We start from the raw sequence: 21,719 nt of genomic DNA on the forward strand, positions 1-21,719 counted from the left end.
GACACTCCTAGTTTGCTAATGGTCATTTCTTTTTTTTTTTTTTTTTTCTCTTTCTCTTTTGAAATTATTTGAACTTACGGAAAAGTTGCAAAAATTGTGCATGAGTTCCTGTATACATTTGCCCAGCTTCCCCTAATGTTTCATGACCATAGTACAATGATCAGGACCAGGAAATTAACATTGATACAATGCCATTAACTAATCTGTTTACTTTATTTGAATTAAATGATTTTCCCCATCCATGTCTTTTTCCTATCCAAAATCCATTGCATTTAGTTATCATATCTTCTTAGTCCCCTCATCAGGGACAGCTTCTCAGTCTCCTTTTTTTTTTCATGATCTTGATATATTTTTTAAAGTTTTTATTTATTTATTTTGAGAGAGACAAAGACAGTGCAAGTTGGGGAGGGGCTGAGAGAGAGGGAGAGAGAGAATCCCAAGCAGGCTCTGCATTGTCAGTGCAGAGCCCGATGGGGGCTCAAACTCACAAAACCATGAGACCATGATCAGAGCAGAAACCAAGAGTCAGATGCTTAACTGACTAAGCCACCCAGGCACCCCTGATCTTGATATGGTTTAAAGAATACTAGCCAGTTATTTTGTAGCATGGCCCTCTGTTTGGATTGTTCGGATGTTTTCTCATGATTACACCGAGGTTATATGTTTTTGGCAGGAATGGAATAGAATAATTTTGTGCCCTTTGCAGCCTGTCATACCAGGGTACAAAATATGATTATGTTTTATTACTGGTGCTGCTGACTTTGATCGTATATTTAAAGTGGTGCGTGCCAGGCTTCCCTACTGTTAAGTTATTATTTTTGTTTATGTAGTCAAAATATATCCACCTTGTTGGGGGGGTACTTTGAGACTGGCAAATATCTTGCTTCTCATTATAGTTTCATGTACTAATTTTAGCATCCATTGGTGATTCTTGCCTGTAGTCATTATTACTTTTTTGTTTGCTTAATGGTGATTTTCTATTTCCATCATCACTTCTATGTTTATTAATTATAGTTTTATTAGAAGGTGAAGCTAACCCTTTCCATTTGTTTATTGATTCAAGTATTTATTTATATCACTATGGATTCATAGATACTAATTTTATTCCATGTGTTAAAAATACATTATCACTATTCATTGCTATTGCTCATATTGTCCAAATTTGGCCACTGAGAGCTCCTTCAAATTGGCTCCTGAGTCTTTCTGACATATCTCTACCACTTTATGAACACTTCCTTACCTTCCAGTACCACAAGATAGTCTAGGCTCATCTTTTATTTACTTTGCCCCACACTTTGAATCAACTGTTTCTCCAATATGCCCTGGTTCCCTTTATTGGATGATGATATTTAGAAACCAAGATCTGTATAGTAGGCGCGCTCACTGCTACCAAGGTGTCTTTGCTTGTAGACTCTTCCTACAGACAGAGCTAGGAAATATGTATGTAAACCCCCCACACACACATATACATGTTTATTTCTATATAAACTTCTCTCTCTGTATATATGTATTAACATCTATGAGTAAATTCCAATTAAACATCAGAGTCATTTCTTAAGGGAGTCCTTGTAATCATTAAAGAAAAACATTGGAGATAAAGTTTCTCTTTGGCTTATAAATAATCTAACATTAAAATTCTCATTCTTGACATTTTATTTCCCAGCACTTCTGATGAGTTTCTGATTAACAAAATCTTCTCTTCTCTCTAAGTAGAATATTATAAGAAGGGGATTTCTCAAGACAAAAACCATTACAAAATGATTTCATAGGGTTATCCAGCACATCCTGATGGGTACTCCTGCTTCTCTGATTCTCAGATGGAATAAGAATGCCCTGCATTAGGGTTGCAAATGATAGCTGCTCTTAAGTGGTCCAGCATTTCCCACATTTTAGTAGATGTATCTCTATCTTTAGATCATTAGTGTGACCTGTGTGCCCCTGGGATTTAAAGTAGGGCATACTGGGTAGATTATTTTTTTTTAACTTCCCAGAAAAGTATGTAAATGTGTTTAGAATCTCTCAGTTGCCCACAACTCTGAATATGAAGAGATCTGAGCTTCCTAACGATCACAACAATTTCTTAGTGGCTTTCAAATCTTTGAGCTAGAAAGTATGTAAGAAAACATGACATACAGAAACTCTATCAAAAGACAGAGGTGACTATGTTGTGAAATAATCTTTGTGTGTGAAGCAAAAAACTGCCTCAAGGACAACTTATCATCCATGATTCAGCTGATTTTTACCCAGAACATATCTGTGTCTCAAAGATCTGGTTCATCAGTTTTGGGCAAAGCTGAAGAAGCATTACAGTTACGTTCCAGAAGACATGTATTAGTGTTCATTTCTAAGATTGCTGGCCTCAGCATGGTCCAGGATAGGGTGTCAGGAGATGACTTCTGTGGAGTGGAGGAGATAGAATAATCAAAGTAAGAGTATAAAGTTGATTTTGTCCTTGTTTGATAGATATTATATACCTGCTGGGTGCCAGGCACTGTGCTTGGTAGGTGAGGGTTTTAAAAGAGAAGAGGAGCTTAAAGGGAGGTTTTAGGAGTAAGATTCAGAAGTGAATTCACTGGAGCTAAGCCTGAGGGTTTCATTATTGGAGAGAGATAAATGGCAATTTCTAGCAATGAGATGGAAAAAGGGAAAAGAAATTTTTGAGACCTGGAATTCAGAAAAGGGGCAACTGAAGATAATGCAAATTTCTAGACCTGAGAAGGTGGCAGTATTGGTTTCAAATATGAAGTGATGGGAAGCTACTCAACCAGAGCTGTTATTTAATCAGTAAGTACAACAGAATCAAAACTGACTTTTCCCACAAGCTTTTCTTGATTAATACCATTATATTATAGAATGTAGAATTCATTGTCCACTCATCCCCTAAGAACTCATCAATATACTTTATGTTATGTTATTTGGTATCACTTTGCTTTGTAAATTCATGTCATTTTTAGCTTGTAATTTCTTATTGCGCACCTACCTCGCATGGATCTATTAATATCTGCTTCCAACACACAGAAAGCCTTGTACCTTGCTGTGAACACAGGAGTTGAGTGAAAACTTGTGACATGAGTGTTGAATGAAGATTAGACTCGTTCATTAGTTTATACTATTAAAAGTCAACAGTGAAAGCCAAAGTTAATTCATAGTTAAAAATCTTATTTTGTCTTATTCGCTAATGCAGAGTTCTACCATAAGGCTGATTAAAAACCAATCTTTTTGGTCACCAGACTTACTGTGGTGATCATTTTGCAGTGTATACAAGTATTGAATCATTATGTTATACACCTGAAAATGATACAATGTTATAGGTCGATTATACCGCAATAAAAAATACTAACAAAAAATAAACAGAAGACACAAGACAAATAAATGTATAACCAGTGAGAGACCATAAGTAGTGATTTAACGATTTTGAAGTTTAAAGTTTATACGGTGGTAGTAGATACTTTGGCAAATAGGAAAGAAAAATTCACAGGTAGAGCTTGGGTTATTCAGAGAGGAGGAGTGGAGTGAGACAAGCAAGGAGGAGAAGTCGGGCATGAGATGTCATGAGGATACAGATGGGGACTGGAAGACTTGAAGGGCAGGCTGGCAGAGAATAAAGAGCTCTGAAACTCCATGGTTCTATGAATTCTATAACCGGGGAAAGGTAAACCCCACTGATAGTGCATCTCTATTACAAATATATGGGAGAATGAATGGGATAAGAGAAAAACAAAGACCAAAACAAAAACAACCTTTTGAAATGTCGCCAAAATAAAATCCTTAACATATACAGCACAATGAGGCATATCATTAAAATCTATTCTTAACAGAATAAAAGCCTAGATTCTGAACATCGGTTGAAATCGAAGATGCTCTACGGAGGCAGTAAATTAGGAGCTAGTCTCATTTTAAATCGGTCATCAGTGTTTCTTTGTCGGAGCCCAGAAACCAGAGCAAATTGAGCTGACGGTGCAAGTTAGTGCCATCGTTTTACACAAGATTCTGGAAAAGTGGGATTTGTAAGTGAGGAGAGCTTTCTAGTACAAACTTAAATATCCACACCGTTGCCACAACAGCATTTCCACCACCTTACAAAGTCTGAGGAGCACCATGGGTGAAGATTTGTTGCAACTCTGAACTCTTCAGTTTGCTCTATTTCTTTACCAGGTGAAAGCTTTACGGTGAAATCTATTGGGTCCTATCTTTTAGCAAGTCAAATAGCTGTGTTTGAACCTATTCTTATCACATAGTCAGAGATACTAAACCATTGTAATGGGACTCATGCTTCTTGCCACAAAATAGGTAGCAATCGGATTTTGAATAACTTGCTGTAGACAATGGGAGTTTTGTCTTATACATCAAAGATTCTGTGAGAGGCATTCTTGAGAACAGTGTCTGTTCCTGCCAGCTAGGGAATCCGAGGCAGAGCTTGCTGTTGGCTCATCATGGCCGAGGTCACCTCTTAGTTTGGGTGGGTATGGTTTGTTCTTCGGGGCAGGTTGGAAAATTGACTTATTTTTGTGACTTGCCCCCGTCTATTTGAAAAATGAACGTGGAGTACGGGAAGTCTTGTTTTGGTATGAAAAACTTTGATTCTATTTGCCTCTTGCTTACGCGGGAACTCCTGGGGCTGCTTGGAGCATCTCACCTGCCGACTTGGGTTATAGGGCAGGAGATGACTTTAACCCCGAATATTCTCTGGGATCCCGATGGGGCGAGACAGCCCTTCTGGGCCTCTAGCTCCCCTTCATTAAACTCACATGATGTGGCCCTTAGGAACCCTTCAGAAGCCTTCAGGGAGTAAATAACAAGGTCAGACCTTCCACCAAGAGAATTTCAGACTCCGGCCGCGAAACCATTCTCTGTGTCTCCCTGCTCTGCCTGTCAACATGTGGCCTCATGGTGTTCTTTGCCTCTGATGGCTGTTTCTCTCCCTCCCGCCTTCCCCCCTGCAGACATGCCTTGAATTGGAACGCTACCTACAGACGGAGCCCAGGAGGATCTCGGAGACCTTCGGTGAGGACTTGGACTGTTTCCTCCATGCTTCTCCTCCCCCGTGCATTGAGGAGAGCTTCCGGCGCTTGGACCCACTGCTGCTCCCCGTGGAAGCCACCATCTGCGAGAAGAGCTCGGCCGTGGACATTCTGCTCTCTCGGGACAAGTTGCTCTCTGAGACCTGCCTCAGCCTCCAGCCAACCAGCTCTTCTCTCGACAGCTACACGGCCGTCAACCAGGCCCAGCTCAACGCAGTGACCTCATTAACGCCCCCCTCGTCCCCTGAGCTCAGCCGCCATCTGGTCAAAACCTCACAGACTCTCTCAGCCGTGGATGGCACGGTGACGTTGAAACTGGTGGCCAAGAAGGCTGCGCTCGGCTCAGTAAAGGTGGGAGGGGTGGCGACGGCGGCGGCGGCCGTGGCGGCAGCGGGGACAGTTAAGAGCGGACAGAGCGACAGCGAGCAAGGAGGGGTGGGGGCCGAGGCGTGCCCCGAAAACAAGAAGAGGGTTCACCGCTGTCAGTTTAACGGGTGCCGGAAAGTTTATACAAAAAGCTCCCACCTAAAGGCCCACCAGAGGACTCACACAGGTAGTGGTACAAGTTGGCCGCACGTGGTTTCTTCTTCCTCCTCCTCTAGCCTCGCGGTGGGAAGGGCGTCGGGGCTCCGAGGAGCGGCTTCGTGCTGCCTCGGGGGGTGGGAGCCAGGCCCGAGGGTCGGGGGCGGGGCAGCCAAGGGACGCACGCGTGACCTTGAGCCCCCGCAGAGGCCCCGGGTGCAGGCCCCGGGCTGGCCGTGCGGTACTTCCCCGGGCGGTGCCAACCCCGGCATGGAACCAGGCGGTTCCAAGGATGCCCCCATGGGGGGGCTCCGGCCGTCCGGGCACTTGTCACCTCCCGACACTCCTCGGTGTTTCAGGAGTGTAGTTCTGCAGCCTTGATCAACCGTGGAATCTGAGGAGGCCCATTTGAAAGAATTCACAGTTACGCAAGGTAGTCGGGGCGTCCCTGATTTTTCGTCAAAGTCACCAACAGCAGGAGGGTTTCAGAGTTCATTAGATGTGATCATTCTATAATTAATTGGCATCTCCTCTTTTGCATTGTTCTCTGGCGCGTGCTTTATGGGGAGATGGCAGAATTGCTTTTTAATGAGCTTGTTACCGAGAAGTTGCTAAAGTGATTACATCGCTATGTGTGTGGTAGGGGAGGGCGGGGACCGGCGGGGACTGTATATTTTTCTCAGGACTATCTGCGTGATTCCCAGGAATCGTAGTGATCTTTGGAGCAATGGGATAATTTTGGAAGAGTGGGGTTTATAGAGAAAAGAGTGAGATTGGCATTTTCCTTGAAACCTGGTCTTCGTCGTGTGCTTTGAGACGCAAGCTTAGGGATGGTGTTTCTTCTTGGCGTTAGCATCCTAGGAGCAATTACTGTCATTGGTGGCTTTTAAAAGAGTCCCGGCTGTATCGCCTGTATGGTTGTGCATACTGCTTGTACATTGCAACTGAGTAGGGAAGAGCTCCAGAAGCAGAAGCAGCAGAGTGAGAGTGTAGCCAGAGAGAAATGCGTGATTGGATTTGAGCCAGGAGAAGTGGCTGGCGGGAGTTCTTTTTGGTCTTGTAGCTCGTCTTCCTGGTGCTCTGCGGCGGGTTTTGGTCTGTGCCACCAAGGACGTGTGCAGTGAAAAGTTCATTGGCTGGAAAATCAGAAAAACGAACTAGCTAGTTCTGGTTCTAACCCTGCCACTAACTAGCTCTGTGACCTTGAGAGTGTCCCTTTACCTCACCGGGCCCCGTTTGCCACGTCTGTCACACAGACTGGCCTAAGGCCCCTTGAGGCTCCGGTGCGCTGGGGTGGGGGGGCGTGAAATGCCTTTGTGCAGGACAGCAGTACTTCCCTGAAGTAAGATGCAGCATACATGTCCAGAAGAAATCACCATTTTGAACCTCAAAACCATTCCCATGGGAGCATGAGAATACATTGCTTCCTTGCTATACAGGACTGAGGCACGTACTCCTCCAGTTCTGCACTTAGCTGCCTATGTAGCTCCTGCTCGGTTCATGGGACGGTCTCCTAACGTGACTCTTGAACCCCACAGCTCAGGCCCACTTAGGGTTCCCCGTGAGGGTTTGGGTCTGAGTTGTCCACTCCACAGACACCAAGGCTAACATCCCCTGCGAGAGTCAGCTTTCTTTCCCTCCCTGAGAGTGTCCTGAAGGTCATCATTATTTATATTTCTTTCTTCTCGAGTCAATGAGGAAAGTAATGGCAAGACATTGCAGTGCTCCCGGGCTTTCATTGGTGACTCACTTCCTGTTCTCCCCAGGAAACCCGAGAAAGCAGGATGAGGCAAGAATGCTGAGCTTCGTTGGGGGCTTGGAATTCATGAGTATGGACACATTGTTGAATTATTGACTTTGAGACGGGCTACATCCTGCCTAGTATGGAGGCCGGAAGGCTCTGGGGAGGCAGGATTCTTTTTTCCAAGGGGGAGTCCAGAGCATTTCCTCCTTTTTCCTATCCCCATTGCCCAACGGACGTGTCAGAAGGAGACCTCTTAGGAGTGATCCCTTATTCGGTGCTTTGTTTTTTGGGCATCGTCTACTCGGAACGATTACCAAGGTGGAGCTCAATTATGTTCCCCAGCACCTGCAACCACTTGCCGTAGGGTGGACTTTAGTGGAAAGACTCCTCTCCGCGGGGGATTTATCCAAGGAGGCACCATGCATTACTGAAAGGCAGTACTGCAGAGTGGTTAAGAGCGGGGCTTTGTGGTTTGGTGCACTTCGGTCTGAATTCTGGCTCCACTGCTTCTTAGATCTGTGACCTGGTTAAGTGCTTTGTCTTCCCTAAGTCTCAGTGTAGCCGCTTGTAAAGTACAGGGATAATTGTGTCTACATTCTGGATTGTTTTGAAGGTTCGATGAACAAACGTATGTAAAAGACTTGGCAGGCCGTGAGAGCTCATGAAAGGTGGTAGTGGAGTTGGTTGTAGTTAGTAGGATTGCTGTTGCTATTGATTAGTGATGGTCGTGTGAAAAAAACAGCTCTATGTATACTGGAAATAAGGCCGCTGCCAAAGTTAAATACCATCGAAAAGCAAGAAGGCTTTTTCGTCACTCTGTGCAGGGGGTGACGATGCTCGCGGACACCAGTTGAGGGAAGTGCATCTGGATGTGCAGCCGGCGGCTCATTGAAGGTGGAAGCACCGTAGAGCTCGGCTTTCCTAAGACCTTGCAGAAAGCAATCACCTTGCATCCTCCGGAAGCCTTTTGCCTGTAAAACCTCCCTCCTAGATAAGCATGGAAGGAAAAGTAGGTGCCGCAAGAGAAATAGGAGGGGAGGTGGAGGTGGAGGAAGGGGAGAGAGAGTGTGAATTAATTTGGATCAAATGGATGAGAATCAGAAGTATTTATTTGGAATTGGTGTGAATGGGGCACATGGGGAACTGAACACAAAGGTGATAATTTATGTGGTGTGGATGAACTAAGAATAATGAAAAAAGCATGAAGGATGGAATCAAATTAAGTGCAAACATATAAAAGCAATGGACTAGTGCAAGCTTGAGGGCAAAGGTATATGGCGATGGGAATTCTGGTTGGAGGAGTCGCCGATATAAGCGAGTGAAAGGGCAGAACTGCCGACCCAGTGTTGAAATGGAGTTTAAAAGAAATGGGCTCTGGTTGGATTCGGGCAAGCTCTTTTAACACAGGGCTCACTTTAATCCAGTGGAAACATTTCTTTATCTTTCAGATGGGTAAGTGTTTGGGGACAGAAAAAAAAAAAAAAGAAGATGAGAAAACAATTGGTAAAAAGAGGGAAACCATTGGCCTCCTTTTCTCTAGAGTTCTGTATACGCTGTATCTCTTCTATACGGTAATATGTTGAAAAGGAGACACAGTTGGAAAAATGAAATAAAATAAAATGTGTGGGTCTCCCTGTATGCCTAAGAAAGACAATACATTGTTGGTAACATGGATTTGCTTGCGCTGAAGAATTTTTAAAATGCTATTCATTTAATCTTTATATAGATAGAATTTACTGAGCTGGAAAAGATATGCCTCCCCGCCCCCCTCCCCTCCTCCAGCCCCCCTTCTGTGGCTGTTCTTTTGAGGATGCTGAATCCTTCAAACTTTTTGCCCTGGAGCATGTTAGGCAATGAGGTGATTTTTTTTTTTTTTTTTAAGGTAGCAGATGTTCAAGTTGGTAGCTAGGGCACAAATATTGTTTGCCCAAGGAGGTGAAGTTAGGGATGGGGGAACCGAGGGAGGGGGAAGACAAGGCAGGGACTGGGACAAAGGGAATATTGTGAAGTCTCAGGATCTTAGTGAAAGGAAGCATATAAAAATGGACATATGGTTTATTCATCGCGAAGAGCACTTAGTGCTGGCATGTGCGTAAAAATGTCCTTTAGCAGCCAACCATTACAGACCTTTCTCTCCCACTCTGTCTTCTGGTCTTTGTGTAACGGACTTTTCTTGCTCAATAATCCAATTATCATGATCATAGTTTTATTCATTTTCTTGGAGTCAGCTAAATTGTCCTTATGTTTTGATGCAAAGGAAATCTTCACTTCCAGTGGAAAAAATCACTTTATTATGCGCATGTTCCGCACAAGTCAGTTTGTTAAAATGTTAGTAGTTTCTATGCAAAAAGGGAAAGAATTGTTTTCCACGTTTCTTCTTGGTCACTTCTGAGAAGAAGAAGAAGAAGAAAAAAAAGCCTGGGATTGAAATGGCACTTTGTGTTAATTGATCAGACTTGCCTAATATGGAAATTCAAATAAAATTTTCTAATATGGAGATTCACGTACACTATGCAGAGTGAGTCATGTTGACAAAGTCAGGACAAAGGCCAGGAATGAAATCTTTGATTGCTGGTCACAGAGGAGGGTAAAAAAGAAGGCCATGTTCTCACATGTTCTACTTGGAGGATTCTTTCTATGGACAGAGGGTTGCTTTAGACTAATCAACGGGTGTTGATAAGGACATTCTGGATTTTGTGCCAAAGAACGTAAAGGGGTTCTTTTTAGGTGGGAAGATAACACAAGTGTGCAATTTACTTAACTGTTTATGTCTGCTTTGGGACAGGTCTCACTGAGTCACGGGGTGGCACCATTTCTAAGCTTACCTTGGATCTGGGGAAATAGTTTGTTTTCAAATGAAAAGGTAGCTAAAAATATTATAAACGAAAAGAAGAGCATTGTGTTTAACAGGCGAATAAAAGTGTTTAATTTATATAATGAAAGTTCTTCAAAGTTTGAAATGTGATTTATTTTGTTTATTCAACAAAGATAAAGCGGGTGTTACATCCTAGGCATTGTTCTAAGTATTTTACAAACTTAATCCTTTTAGTCCTCGCATTAATCTAATGACATAGGTGCTATTCTTATAATATAGAGGGAATGAGGCCCAGAGAGGTCAGGTAACTTGCCCAATGTCACACAGCTCCTAGGTGGTTGGGCCAGGATTCAAACCAAACAGTATTGCTCAAATCTGAGCTCTTAACTTCTATGCTAACTAACAAGAGGAAAAGAAATCAAGTAGATATTTTTTTCTTAATAACTCATTATTAAGAGGAAATGAGAGACATAGTTTAAATACAAATTGACAATGAAAACTACTTTCAGTGTCTTCTAAATAGAATAAAGTTGGGAGGGTCCTTAAACATATTGCCTCATCAAGTGACTAAGTACCAGAACAAGGAAATTACAAAAGAATGGTCTTCCGTTTCTAGGCCCATTATTGTTACTGTTATAGTTACTATTATTATGGTCATTACTATTAAACCATTTTTTTTTTTACCGTAGGATTAAAGAGAGACTTCTTCTAACAGTCCCAATGCACTCATTAAAATGACAAATGTTAATACTCTAGCCCTATGAAATCAGGCAAGCATTATCACGTGTTGGGGGAAACTGAGCACCAACAGTGTAAAAATGCCCCAGCCCGGGTTCTATGACCTGTCATTGGCAGAATTAAAACTTGACCCAGGCCTCCTGTCCCTTGGGCTTACGTGCTATTTAATGGATCATCCTCTTAGTCACTTTGTTTGTTCTATCAGTCATTCCTCAAATGGGGTAGTAAGTGCCCAGAGATGTCGGGCTCTGTGCCACTGAGTAAGCAGTGCAGCCCTTCCAAGAAAGAGTGCAAAGGGAGACATAGCATGGCATGAGAGTAGGGATGCCTACCAGAGGTCAGAAGTAGCGAGCATGATTCAGAAAAAGTCGCTTTTCTCTTTTTGAACAGGGTGTTTATGAATGCTGTTCATCGTTTCAAATGATGCCAATGTGATAATACACCCATTTGTATAAATAGAAGGCCTAATGCAAGGTCAGGCGTATCAGCAGGATAAAATTAAATACCTCAGTCTGGAACTGTAGGGGGCCCATCGACCACTTTCAACCTCCTCAGCCCCATAGATAAGAATTCTTTGAATTTATACAATAGCAACTGAAATAGGGCAATTTTAAGACATTAAAGGGCCTTTAATATGCTGAGACACATGGCTGCTAATGAAGTTTATCCATGTGTTGAGGCAGAAACTCATTAAACCCCTATTATGGGATGGAAACTGGAATAAGGGTTAACTGTTCAGTTCACAAGGTGGAGAGAGTTTAATAGGAGGGTGTGATAGTTTGGATTTAGCATATTCAAGAGCTTAGGAGAAAGTGTTTGAAAAGAACGGGTGTGAATGAGATGATGGAAAACAATTGATGGGAGAATTTTATGATTCAAGAAATTCTTAGAGCTTCACCACATGGTAATTTAGCAATATGCTGGCTGTTAACATTTATGAAGATAAATTTAGGTAAACATATACTGGCTGAAATGGCATAAACCTCGGCATATACACAGCAAGCACGTTTATTTTATTATTTTCATATGGTAATAAATGTAGGCTTCACGGGATGCCTATTCCAGATGTCCTTTTAATGGATAATTGGTAGTCGCAAAGTAAATAAGCATGTTAAAACAAGAATGGAAGGAAAAGAAAAAAGTATGAAATTAATAAGTGTTTCATCATAAACGATATTTCTTGAACACCCATTATACTAGACTCTTGTTCCTTCCCCCAGCCCTGAGGACTTTGCTTTTTGATGCAAAAGCCTGAAATGTGGTTTTACAAAGTCACTATATTTGGAACCTGATCTCAAAAGAGAAGATGGCATGGATTGGGGGGGGGAGGTAGGAATGAGGGAAGAGAAAAGAGGAATCTCATTTCAGAAAAGGCAGTTGAAGTAATAGAATTTTATAAATTCGCAGACTTAAAGGTTAGGCCAGCTCTGTTTGATAGAGTAGAGAAAAAGAAGGTCATGAGAAGTCTGTGCAAATGAAGGAATGACACTGGGAAGACCAGATGTGAACTTCAAAAAAAAAGTAACTGTTCTGTTTAATAAATAGATAATGTACAGAGCTGTTTGTATTATAATAAGAATGTTAATGACTGTGAGGAGTGTGGTTGTCCTATACACACTACATTGGGAGGTTTGCGGAGATTAAATGAAGCTTTGTAAAGAGTACAGGCTAAGTGATAGCATAAGAATTAGCTGGGGGTAGACAATACTTAATGTCTTATGTCTTCTGAAGTTAAAACAAAAATGGAGTGATTCTGTTTGAATCAGACAAAAAAAAAAAGGAGTTGAAGAAGGTAGTGTGTAATAAAAAAAGCAAAACAAAACTTTTTTTTTAAACTTTGGAATATCTCTTTTTAAAAAGTTAGAATGTAAGGATAGATGAAAATGTATTTGTAAAATGACTGTCTTTCTTTGAAAGATACCTGGCTTGAATTTAGTAGAAATTATGGTGGAAGCCTTGAAAATGGATCAAGAGAAAACAAACTTCTCGTGTAAGGAAGTTAGTTCCGGTAAGCAAATGGAACTCTCTGGGGACCCAGCCTATGCTGGGCATATGTGCAGTGGGGCTGAGAGCTCTTCCAGCTGACTCAGGTATTAATGGTGAGAGTCTGGCTCTTTCCAACCAGGTGATTTCTGTCTGTCTCCACCCTAACGGAGGTGAACTGGATGGCCGTGGGCAAACCTGTTTCCTAAAATCTCAGTTCCTTCTTCAGGCCCCACCTAAGAGCCTTACACCTGATGCTTTCTTGCACTGAGTCACTTCCTGCCTTTGAAGCCTTCCTTTATTACCCTTCTTTACGTCAGAATGACATTTCTTCTTGTTATTATTTTTCTAATCTTCGATTACGGGAGGCAGTTAGTGGAATTTCAGGAATCTTCCAGCAAGCAGGGAGACAAGATGGGGGCGTTTTGGAAGCTGGGACAGCATTTTCCACCTTCCGTCTTCTGCTCCTGGATGTTCTACATTTTCTAAGAGTAACTTCTTTTCAACCATTTTTAAAAGTCCTATTGACATGACAGTTATCGTGCTAAATGTTAGTAGAAGCAAGATTGTTCAAGGTAATCAAAAGTTAGTGACTTTTTAATGTGCTAGTTATTTGGCCAACCAATGACAAGAGTTATTCCTCATTCCTGCAGTGTCTCTATGTTTGGTAGCCAGTGTTGGAATCTGACTAGCTTATATAATGGAGGTCAACCCACTTAAATTATTTAAGAGTGTCTGCAGTGAGAATAAGCTTTTCATGGTTTGTCCCATATTTCTGTTCACCTTCTTTCTCCTTCACCATCTGTGCTTATTGAGGTGGAGAGTTAAGGACTCACCTGGGATTGGACCCCCTGAACTAGGCCTAGTTGGCAGACTGCCCCTGCCCCTTTTTTTTAGACCCTGAGTCTTTTGCCTTCTTCCCTTCAAAAGTTACCTGCATTCAGGTTAGACCCCTTTTATTTTGTTTGCAAAATAAAATGCATTTATAATTTAAAACCCATTTTATATTGCAAACCACTCATCCAGTATCATAAAACATAGAGTTAGGCTTCTTTTGTTGTTTCTGCCTTTAGAATGTATCCTTTCTCTATTCATTACCATAGTTGACATTTAACTTAGGGAGTTCAGTAAAGTAAAACAGTATTACACATACTGTTTTCAGGCAAACAATACAATTGTTCAAAATCCCAACTTTGTTGGGACAGAACAGTCTCAACTGTTTCACTAGGTTAAGCTAAAGTTGATAAAAGCAATCAATCCTTTTGTTTTAGGGAAGGAAGCCAGAAACCATCTTCGGTTGAGAAAAAACTTTCCCTTCATGGTAGATTATTATCGCCCAGTTCAGTGTGTTATGGTATATAATGTCTTCCTTTGGAGCCCTTGCTATTTTCATATCAGGGAAATTTTGTAAAAAGGACTATAAATTGTTCCAAAAGCGAAGGCACTGTTAAGTGAGGAAGGTTCTAGGCATCTAATGGATGCCCTAAAAAATGTAAAATTATATAATCTATGCCCCGATGAATAGAACCCAAGAAGAAGCTTGACTGGTACATATTCTAGTATCCGAGGGCAGCACGATGCAGTAGGAGTAGCAGAGGATAGCTGTGTAGCAGTCATTTTTAAACGTTTTCGGTCTTCATTTTGCGTGTTCACGTGGTTAATGTCACCTTACTGGAATTCATTACAGGGATTAGGAACTTACGGTGTCTGCATCTCCTTGCCGTGGGGTATGCACACTCTTTACCCACACTCGAGTTCTCTTGTAGAAAGGAAATAACGATTGTTCATACTGAATTCTCCATTGGTCACGAGCTTGTTGAAACTAGTATTCGTATTTTAAAAAGAAAACAAAAGATACATCTCCCTTCTCTGATATAGGTAATAAGACATCTTATGTTCCTGGTGTTCAGGAGAGAGTGTCAGAAAATCAATATGAATAAATTCAAGTACACGGAGGGTTCAGCCTATTCGGAAGGGTAGCGTATGGCAAAATGACATTATGCATTATTAAATATTTTTTGCTTCACCCACATGTAAATATTAGCATATAGAAAAGGTACCATAGGCTACTTACAAATTTAGGCAGAAGGCGATTTGCTGGCTTTTTTTTTTTTTTAATTCTTTGTTGTTGTTGTTGTTTGGTGTCTCAAGGCTTACAGCTAATCTAAATTTGAAACTAAATACTGTCATTACAGAAGATTTTTTCCTGAGTTCTTCCAATTTCTCTGGGGACAAAATAATGGCCGCCCGAAGCAGTGGAGAAACAGTAATTAGGGCAAATAGTAATACTGTGCATGATTGAGGAAAATGTGAGGAAGGGAGGGAGAAAACGCAACAGACAGACTTGTACAGCCTGTTACTAGGAAACCACATCAGCATTAAATACAGTGTGCTAATTGGCTATCCTGTTTCTGCCTGGGTACCAGCCTGGGCCTGCTACACAGCTGTTTCTGCTCTTTCTGGTTGCTAGGTAACTGCATCATTTTTTTCCCCCCCTCTTTGTATTCTGGAGGCTAATTGGCTACTTCTGCTCCTGGTGTTGCTGCTGGGTACCAGTCTGGGCCTGCTGCTCTGCTGTTCTCCAAAGGGATTTAAGGGGGGGGGGGAGGGGAGGAAAAAGGAAAAGGAAGATATGCTGGCAATTAATGGAGCATAAGTGCAAATTCTACACAATGTCTGGCACCTGCGTCCCCTCATCCTGCTTTCTCAACTAGATCCTTTAGCTGTGAAAATAGATTGAATCTTGGAGTCTTTCTTTTCTCTGCATACCTTTTGATTAGAACTTGAAAGAAATAAGACATTTGACGACGACTACTTAAATGGTGGATTTGGTCTTCTTTAGAAAGAACTGGCAAATTATTACACATTTATACTTGATATGGGCACTAAGAGCATTTGCACGAACGTTAAAATCACTAACTTAATAACAAAGCAGGATCTTTAACATCTTAAAGGTAGTGGCTCTTTATCTCTTAAATGGACCAGAGTCTTTTGTAGCCGTTCTTCTTGGTATCCTACAGAGTATAAAGTAAGAAATAAAATGGACTAAAGGCAATCATCGGATTTTCCCAACTGTTTTATTCATTATGGAGTAAAAGGAGACTTCTAGACACATGACTTTACATTATGGATTTCATTCCTCTGATAAGCATAGCGAAGGTCTCAAATGCTTTTTGGTGGGACATTGCTTTCCACAGAAGGAATGCATGTTTCGCACACCTTATTTTCGTTCCTTATAGCAAATGAACAAATGGGGTGCGAGAGAAACCTAAAATTGGTTTTGTGATGTACAAAAAAGTCTAATCGCGTTCCAAATAGTTGCATCTCCTATTGAAGTAGAGGTTTCCATTTCCTCATTATCGAAATCCTCCTTGGAAGTATGGGGACGAAGGTTCTTCAGAAGTGAAGTGATGTTTCAAGGGGGTTCCACTGTAAATGGTTGAGAAGGTGTATGCACATTGAGGCCCCTTGAAGAGGCAGCTTCATTGCTCTAGAAAGGAGCTGTTTTAGTGAGAAGACTCGGCCCACCGTTGTGTGACCGTGCTCAGAAATAGTTAGCAAAGGCAACTCTTATTCGACGTGAATAGCGGACACTGGTTCTCCATGCTAATGAGATGTACCACTCCCTCTCGAAAGTGAAAAAGGAGAAGTTCTGTTCAAAGCAACAAGCCACTTATAAGACCAGATCAGTCTCTGTGGAATCTTTTCTGCTTCAAGTATCCTTAAAATAGGTGGGAGACCTCAAACTAGTCTAGGATGACGGAGAGAATATTATAATGTTCCATAGGCCTTAAACCCGCTAACCATTAGTAGCATTCAAACTACAAAAGAAAACCTTATCATCAGAGGATAACTACAGAGTGGGCAAAATATTATTCCTGCCCTTTCTGTTCAAAGGACCGGTTGTTAATCACTCAGGAGTATTTCCCCATGGAAGGACTTGGCCGTTTGGTTATGGGGAGTCGTCAGATGTCGGAACATTCCTTCATCGCTCGACAGGTTTTATATTCTGACTTTGGGAGGGAGCGGTTTTGACTGCTTGAGTGTTTAGTCTTTGTTGAGGGAGATTGTCAGAATAACAACTTTCCATGTGTATGACGGATCGTCCCTAGTCAACCGAAGCAGGATCTGGAGTGAACCGTCCAAAGATGGCCTGGTGTCTGTCTTTTCCACCGTTCCTTCACCCGTCCATTGGGTGCGGTTACATGTCTACACTCAGGCTCTGGTAAGATCTGTGACACAGGGGGTTTCGAAAACTGGCATAGTCACGGGTAGCCTCAGCCCTGAGTGAACACCAGTTCCCAATTCTGAGCTTCCTATCTTCATGCTCTTGTGGGTGGGCAATCTTTATTCTTTGGATGAAAGCAGTCAGGGGCATGCAGACACGCTTTGGGGGTTGAGGAAAGGAGGTAGTCCTCAACCTCACTGCTTCAACCTTTCCATTCTCCTCAGTCACCTGCTTTGCTCATTCTCATGTGCATGCCATACTACTGCTCCTTATATGAGGTAAATCAGTTGACAAACCTAGCGAAGAGGAATCTGATGGGGCCGGGCTGCCGAGCAGGGCTGCTGCTAACCCATATTCTGCCTGTGTGGGAATCAGAAAAAAAGTGCCCCTTTTAGGGGGCAGATAGCAGCCCCGTGCTGGAGAAGAGCTGGAGGCAGTCCTCAGCCCTTCAGCTGCACGCTCTGTGCTCACAACGTCACATGGCCGCCTGCTCACCACAGGTGCTGATCCACTCCAGCGGGCCTTCCCTGACCCTTCAAGAACTGGTGAGGCTAATGAGGTTCCAGCAGGAACGGGAAAGTCGTGACTGTTGAAGGCGGGCGGGGGCGGGGGGGGGGGGTGGTTCTGGGGCCTGCTCTCAATGGCTAAAGAGGCCATTATACATGAGAGCAAACCTTTTAGCCCAGCCGTTCTCCCAAATGTGAGGTCATTAGTTGACTAATGCGGTGATTCTCAACTTGGACTGATTTTGCCCCTCGGGGGACGTTTGACCATGTCTGGAGACATTTTTGGTTGTCCATCTTGGAAGGGGGGGTGTTGCTCCTGGCATCTGGTAAAGGGAGGTCAGGGATGCTGCTAAGCATCCTGTAGTGTGTAGGACGGCCCGCAACAAAGAATCATCGCCCCCTGAAGGTCCGCGGTGCCAAGGTTGAGAAACCCTGGCCCAGTGCAACCTCAGCTATCCTTTTCTTCTCTTTGTGTTACTCTTCACCACTTGCAAAGTATTTCCTCATCCTCTTAAGACTACGCCCCAGGTCTTGGTTCCCTTTTATGATCTTTAAAAAATTGACTAAGTATAAATATTGTATGATTTATTATTTCTGTCAGGACTTAGATGTGCTGGTTCCCCCCCCCCCCCCGCCCTTCCTTATAACATGAGAGAACTCTCTCCACCTCCGCGAGACGCTCAGCTTTCTAGATTTAACGTTTGTGATTGGGACTCTTCGCAAGTGACATCCCCTCCCCTCTTGCTGACGGCTCCTGACCTGTAATAATTTGAGGTTTTGCTGAGGCAGGGATATGAATCACATGAGCTGCCAGGCTGGTGTGTGGGAGGGAGGCTTTTAGCCAAGGGGGCCTCACCGACTGGGCACTGACGATCATATTCTACCTGTCCTCTGGCATCCGGCAGCCTCACTGGATAATAACAATTGTTTCCTTGTTATTAAGAAGAAGTTTGAGGGGCTCCTGGGTGGCTCAGTCGGTTAAGCGTCCGACTTCAGCTCAGGTTACGATCTCGCGGTCCGTGAGTTTGAGCCCCGCGTCGGGCTCTGGGCTGATGGCTCGGAGCCTGGAGCCTGCTTCCAATTCTGTGTCTCCCTCTCTCTCTGCCCCTCCCCCGTTCATGCTCTGTCTCTCTCTGTCTCAAAAATAAATAAACGTTTAAAAAAAATTTTTTTAAAAAAGAAGTTCGACTGTTGGTGCAGAAAGAGGTGTCTGAGTCAGAAAATAGAAACCTCTGCTAGGAAAACCGTATTGCATTTCTATGTGCCACTGCAGCGCCTTTCCCGTCGCTCACGATTCCAGTTTGCACCAACACCGCGTGGAAAGTACTATGAAGCAGTTTGAGTTCTCAGGGAGAAAGGTGCCATCGAAGGTAAAAAGATTTAAGTGGCAATATCTAACAGACACATACTTTATGCTTGCATTTTTGTCGGGAGATGTGAATCATGCATCGGCCCTTTCAGCTATGCTCGCATGCATAGAAAATAACATTGTCAGAAGTGTCGTCCCCAGATACAATGGACAATATGCTATTAGAATTGTATGGCATTGTCCTTGCTGTTTGGAGATAATACTGCTGACATTATTCCCCTCATACATGTGAATGTGGCTGTAGGGAATACGTGACATCTGTGTCTTTCACACAGATTAGCTTATCCCTTGCCTCTTGGAGGGATTGCGATTAGTGGGCCGGCCTCCTGGGGTCATGGCAAGTGCCATGTTTTGGATCACAGTTGTTATCGGACCTTAGTTTTAGGCACAATAGGGAATTAGTAATATTTAGCTCCATGACCTGAAGAGGCAGTGGTTATTTAGACAGCTCCCCAGCGCAGATGGGCTAAAGAAAGGGTAGGCTGAGGCATTCCTACTCAGATTGGCTTTGGGAACGAGAAGGCAATTGGGTACCAAGCCTGGAAATGGCTGCCTCCACACGGTTGCTTTTTCCGAGTAAACAGGCAATAATATAACTTGCCTTAGCCGTTAGAGTTTACCAAGTGTTTTCACACACCTCATTTCATTTCACCTTCGCTTACCTACGGGGCAGATATTCTCATTGTTCCCATTTAATAGATGAGGAAACTGAGGCTCAGAGGGTGATTTGTCACCGGTTTCTCTGCTGGGCTGTAGAGCCTGCCTTATGCTGTTTTTTCCCTGTAGAAATCAGGTGTGGTTTTTTTGTTTGTTTGTTTGTTTGTTTTGTTTTTGTTTTGCAAGAGTGCCTGAATTAAAACAGGATATAAATGAATGCAGGGTATATTGTTATAGTTGAGCAAAATAAGTGGCCTACTGTTTGCCATTCTATGTATTTCATACATATGCTAAGTAACACGAGTTATTATCGTACTTGTCCAACATGACAGCAAATTCAGAAGAGCTAAGAGGACAGAATGATATAATGTATAGGAATATTGTATGTTCTTATATCCTCTCTAGTTTGATTGAATTTAAATTTTTTTTTTTTCAACGTTTTTTATTTTTATTTTTGGGACAGAGACAGAGCATGAACGGGGGAGGGGCAGAGAGAGAGGGAGACACAGAATCGGAAACAGGCTCCAGGCTCCGAGCCATCAGCCCAGAGCCTGACGCGGGGCTCGAACTCACGGACCGGACCGCGAGATCGTGACCTGGCTGAAGTCGGACGCTTAACCGACTGCGCCACCCAGGCGCCCCTAGTTTGATTGAATTTAAAAATCCTTGATCTTAGGGTTGTTTTTTTTTCCATTTTAAGAAAGAAAGCTGGTTTCGAAGATACAAACACATGCAAGGTATTGATTCTCAAAACGTTATCTCAGTACTCGTGCATTTGCACGTTGTAGAAAATTTGTGGAGAGAAATCGTGAACAGAGACACTTCTCCCTGACCCCTTACAAGAATGCACCTTAACAGCCCTCATTTATTACTAAATGGGCAAATCCAAATGGAGGTGCCTTCGGGAAGTCGGAAGAAGCTAGGGGTGGATGGATCTTGCTGTACAAGTTGCACATTGCTGGCTTAGGTACACCAGAGCTTTGCTAGGGGAGTGCGAACAAACAATTTGTGCTTTTATTTTTATTTGTACGATAAATGTCGACTCAAGATAATCCTGCGTTAGCCCCCTCTCCCCCCACTTTTTGGAGGATATTTGTGGATGTATTAAATGTCTTACGGAGAAGAATCCTTGTGCGATACAGGGATTCTCGATCCCCTCATGGGCAGCGATCCCAAGCTCAGGTTAAGATTCTGCTGCTGTGTGCAGCGGTCTCTCCTCCGTATTCACAAAAGCACACGGTGAGGAAGAATAGCTGGTGTCTAACATTCTGCCAAAAGGATCTACGGGAACCGCCAAGCAACAGGCACTTGCATTGTCTTCCAGAGATCTGCAGAAAGAAAAGGTTTTCACACCAAGAGACAAATCCCTGGAAGGTGCTAGGAACAGCGCGCATGACCCGTGTGGGTTCCTGAGGATTGTTTGCCTACATATATATATTTTTTTATCTGATCCTATGTTCCTGTCTATCTTTGTATTTTCAAATCTACTTTCCCCTTTTATTTATTCTACCTGCTAGAGAAATAACCTTCATAAATCGTTGTATTCGGCAGGGCCCCCGTCCGCATTTGATACTCGCCTTTTGCTTGCGACTGAGTTCACTGCCAAGCGTGTAGAACGCTTCCCACCCACCTGTGAGTCTTCCCCTCACCACAGTCAGGTCTTGAAGTTTTCCTGTGGTTTTCTTTGGTATCCGTCTTCTCCACAAAGCATGTTTAATAAGCAAAGGCAGAGACTGGAAACAATCCTTTCATACCTCCTTCCGTCTACTGCCCTTCCCGGAGCTAGAAGGACCCTGGGCACAAAGCTTATGGGATCAATTACCACGAGCTCCCTGTTAACCTTTTTTTTTTTTTTTTTTTTACTCTGTTGTGGGAAGAATAAAGCAATAATTAAAATTAACTGAACAGCTTTTGCTCTATTGAGGCGTTAAATCTTTGTGTAAACACAATCACATTGTGCAAACATAGGTCCTTTCAGCGGGCTGATTCAGACAGCGAAACCGCCGAAGTTTTGAGGTCTCTGGGTCAAGGGCCCGTTTTGACACGGTTTGAAAGGTCACCTGCTCATTTGTGTCTCTGCCGCGCTGCACCGAGTGCCGTGAGCGAGTGGCCTCCCTTGCCCGCCGCCGCAGCACA

The 21,719-nt window shown here is 43.0% G+C and overlaps 1 protein-coding gene across 2 annotated transcripts in view; it reads left to right on the forward strand.

Moving 5' to 3' along the window:
• KLF7 (KLF transcription factor 7) overlaps positions 1 to 21,719 on the forward strand; it is an 87,339-nt gene that overhangs the window by 37,908 nt on the left and 27,712 nt on the right. Inside the window, exon 2 of one of the 2 annotated variants that reach the window (XM_058707469.1) lies at positions 4,944 to 5,577. In XM_058707469.1, the coding sequence (XP_058563452.1) occupies positions 4,944 to 5,577 (634 nt within the window). The remainder of the gene's footprint in view (positions 1 to 4,943; positions 5,578 to 21,719) is intronic. The other variant, XM_058707477.1, reaches the window with a different exon arrangement.

The sequence above is a fragment of the Neofelis nebulosa genome, chromosome 2, assembly GCF_028018385.1.
Source record: "Neofelis nebulosa isolate mNeoNeb1 chromosome 2, mNeoNeb1.pri, whole genome shotgun sequence".
In the NCBI taxonomy this organism is placed as follows: domain Eukaryota; kingdom Metazoa; phylum Chordata; class Mammalia; order Carnivora; family Felidae; genus Neofelis; species Neofelis nebulosa.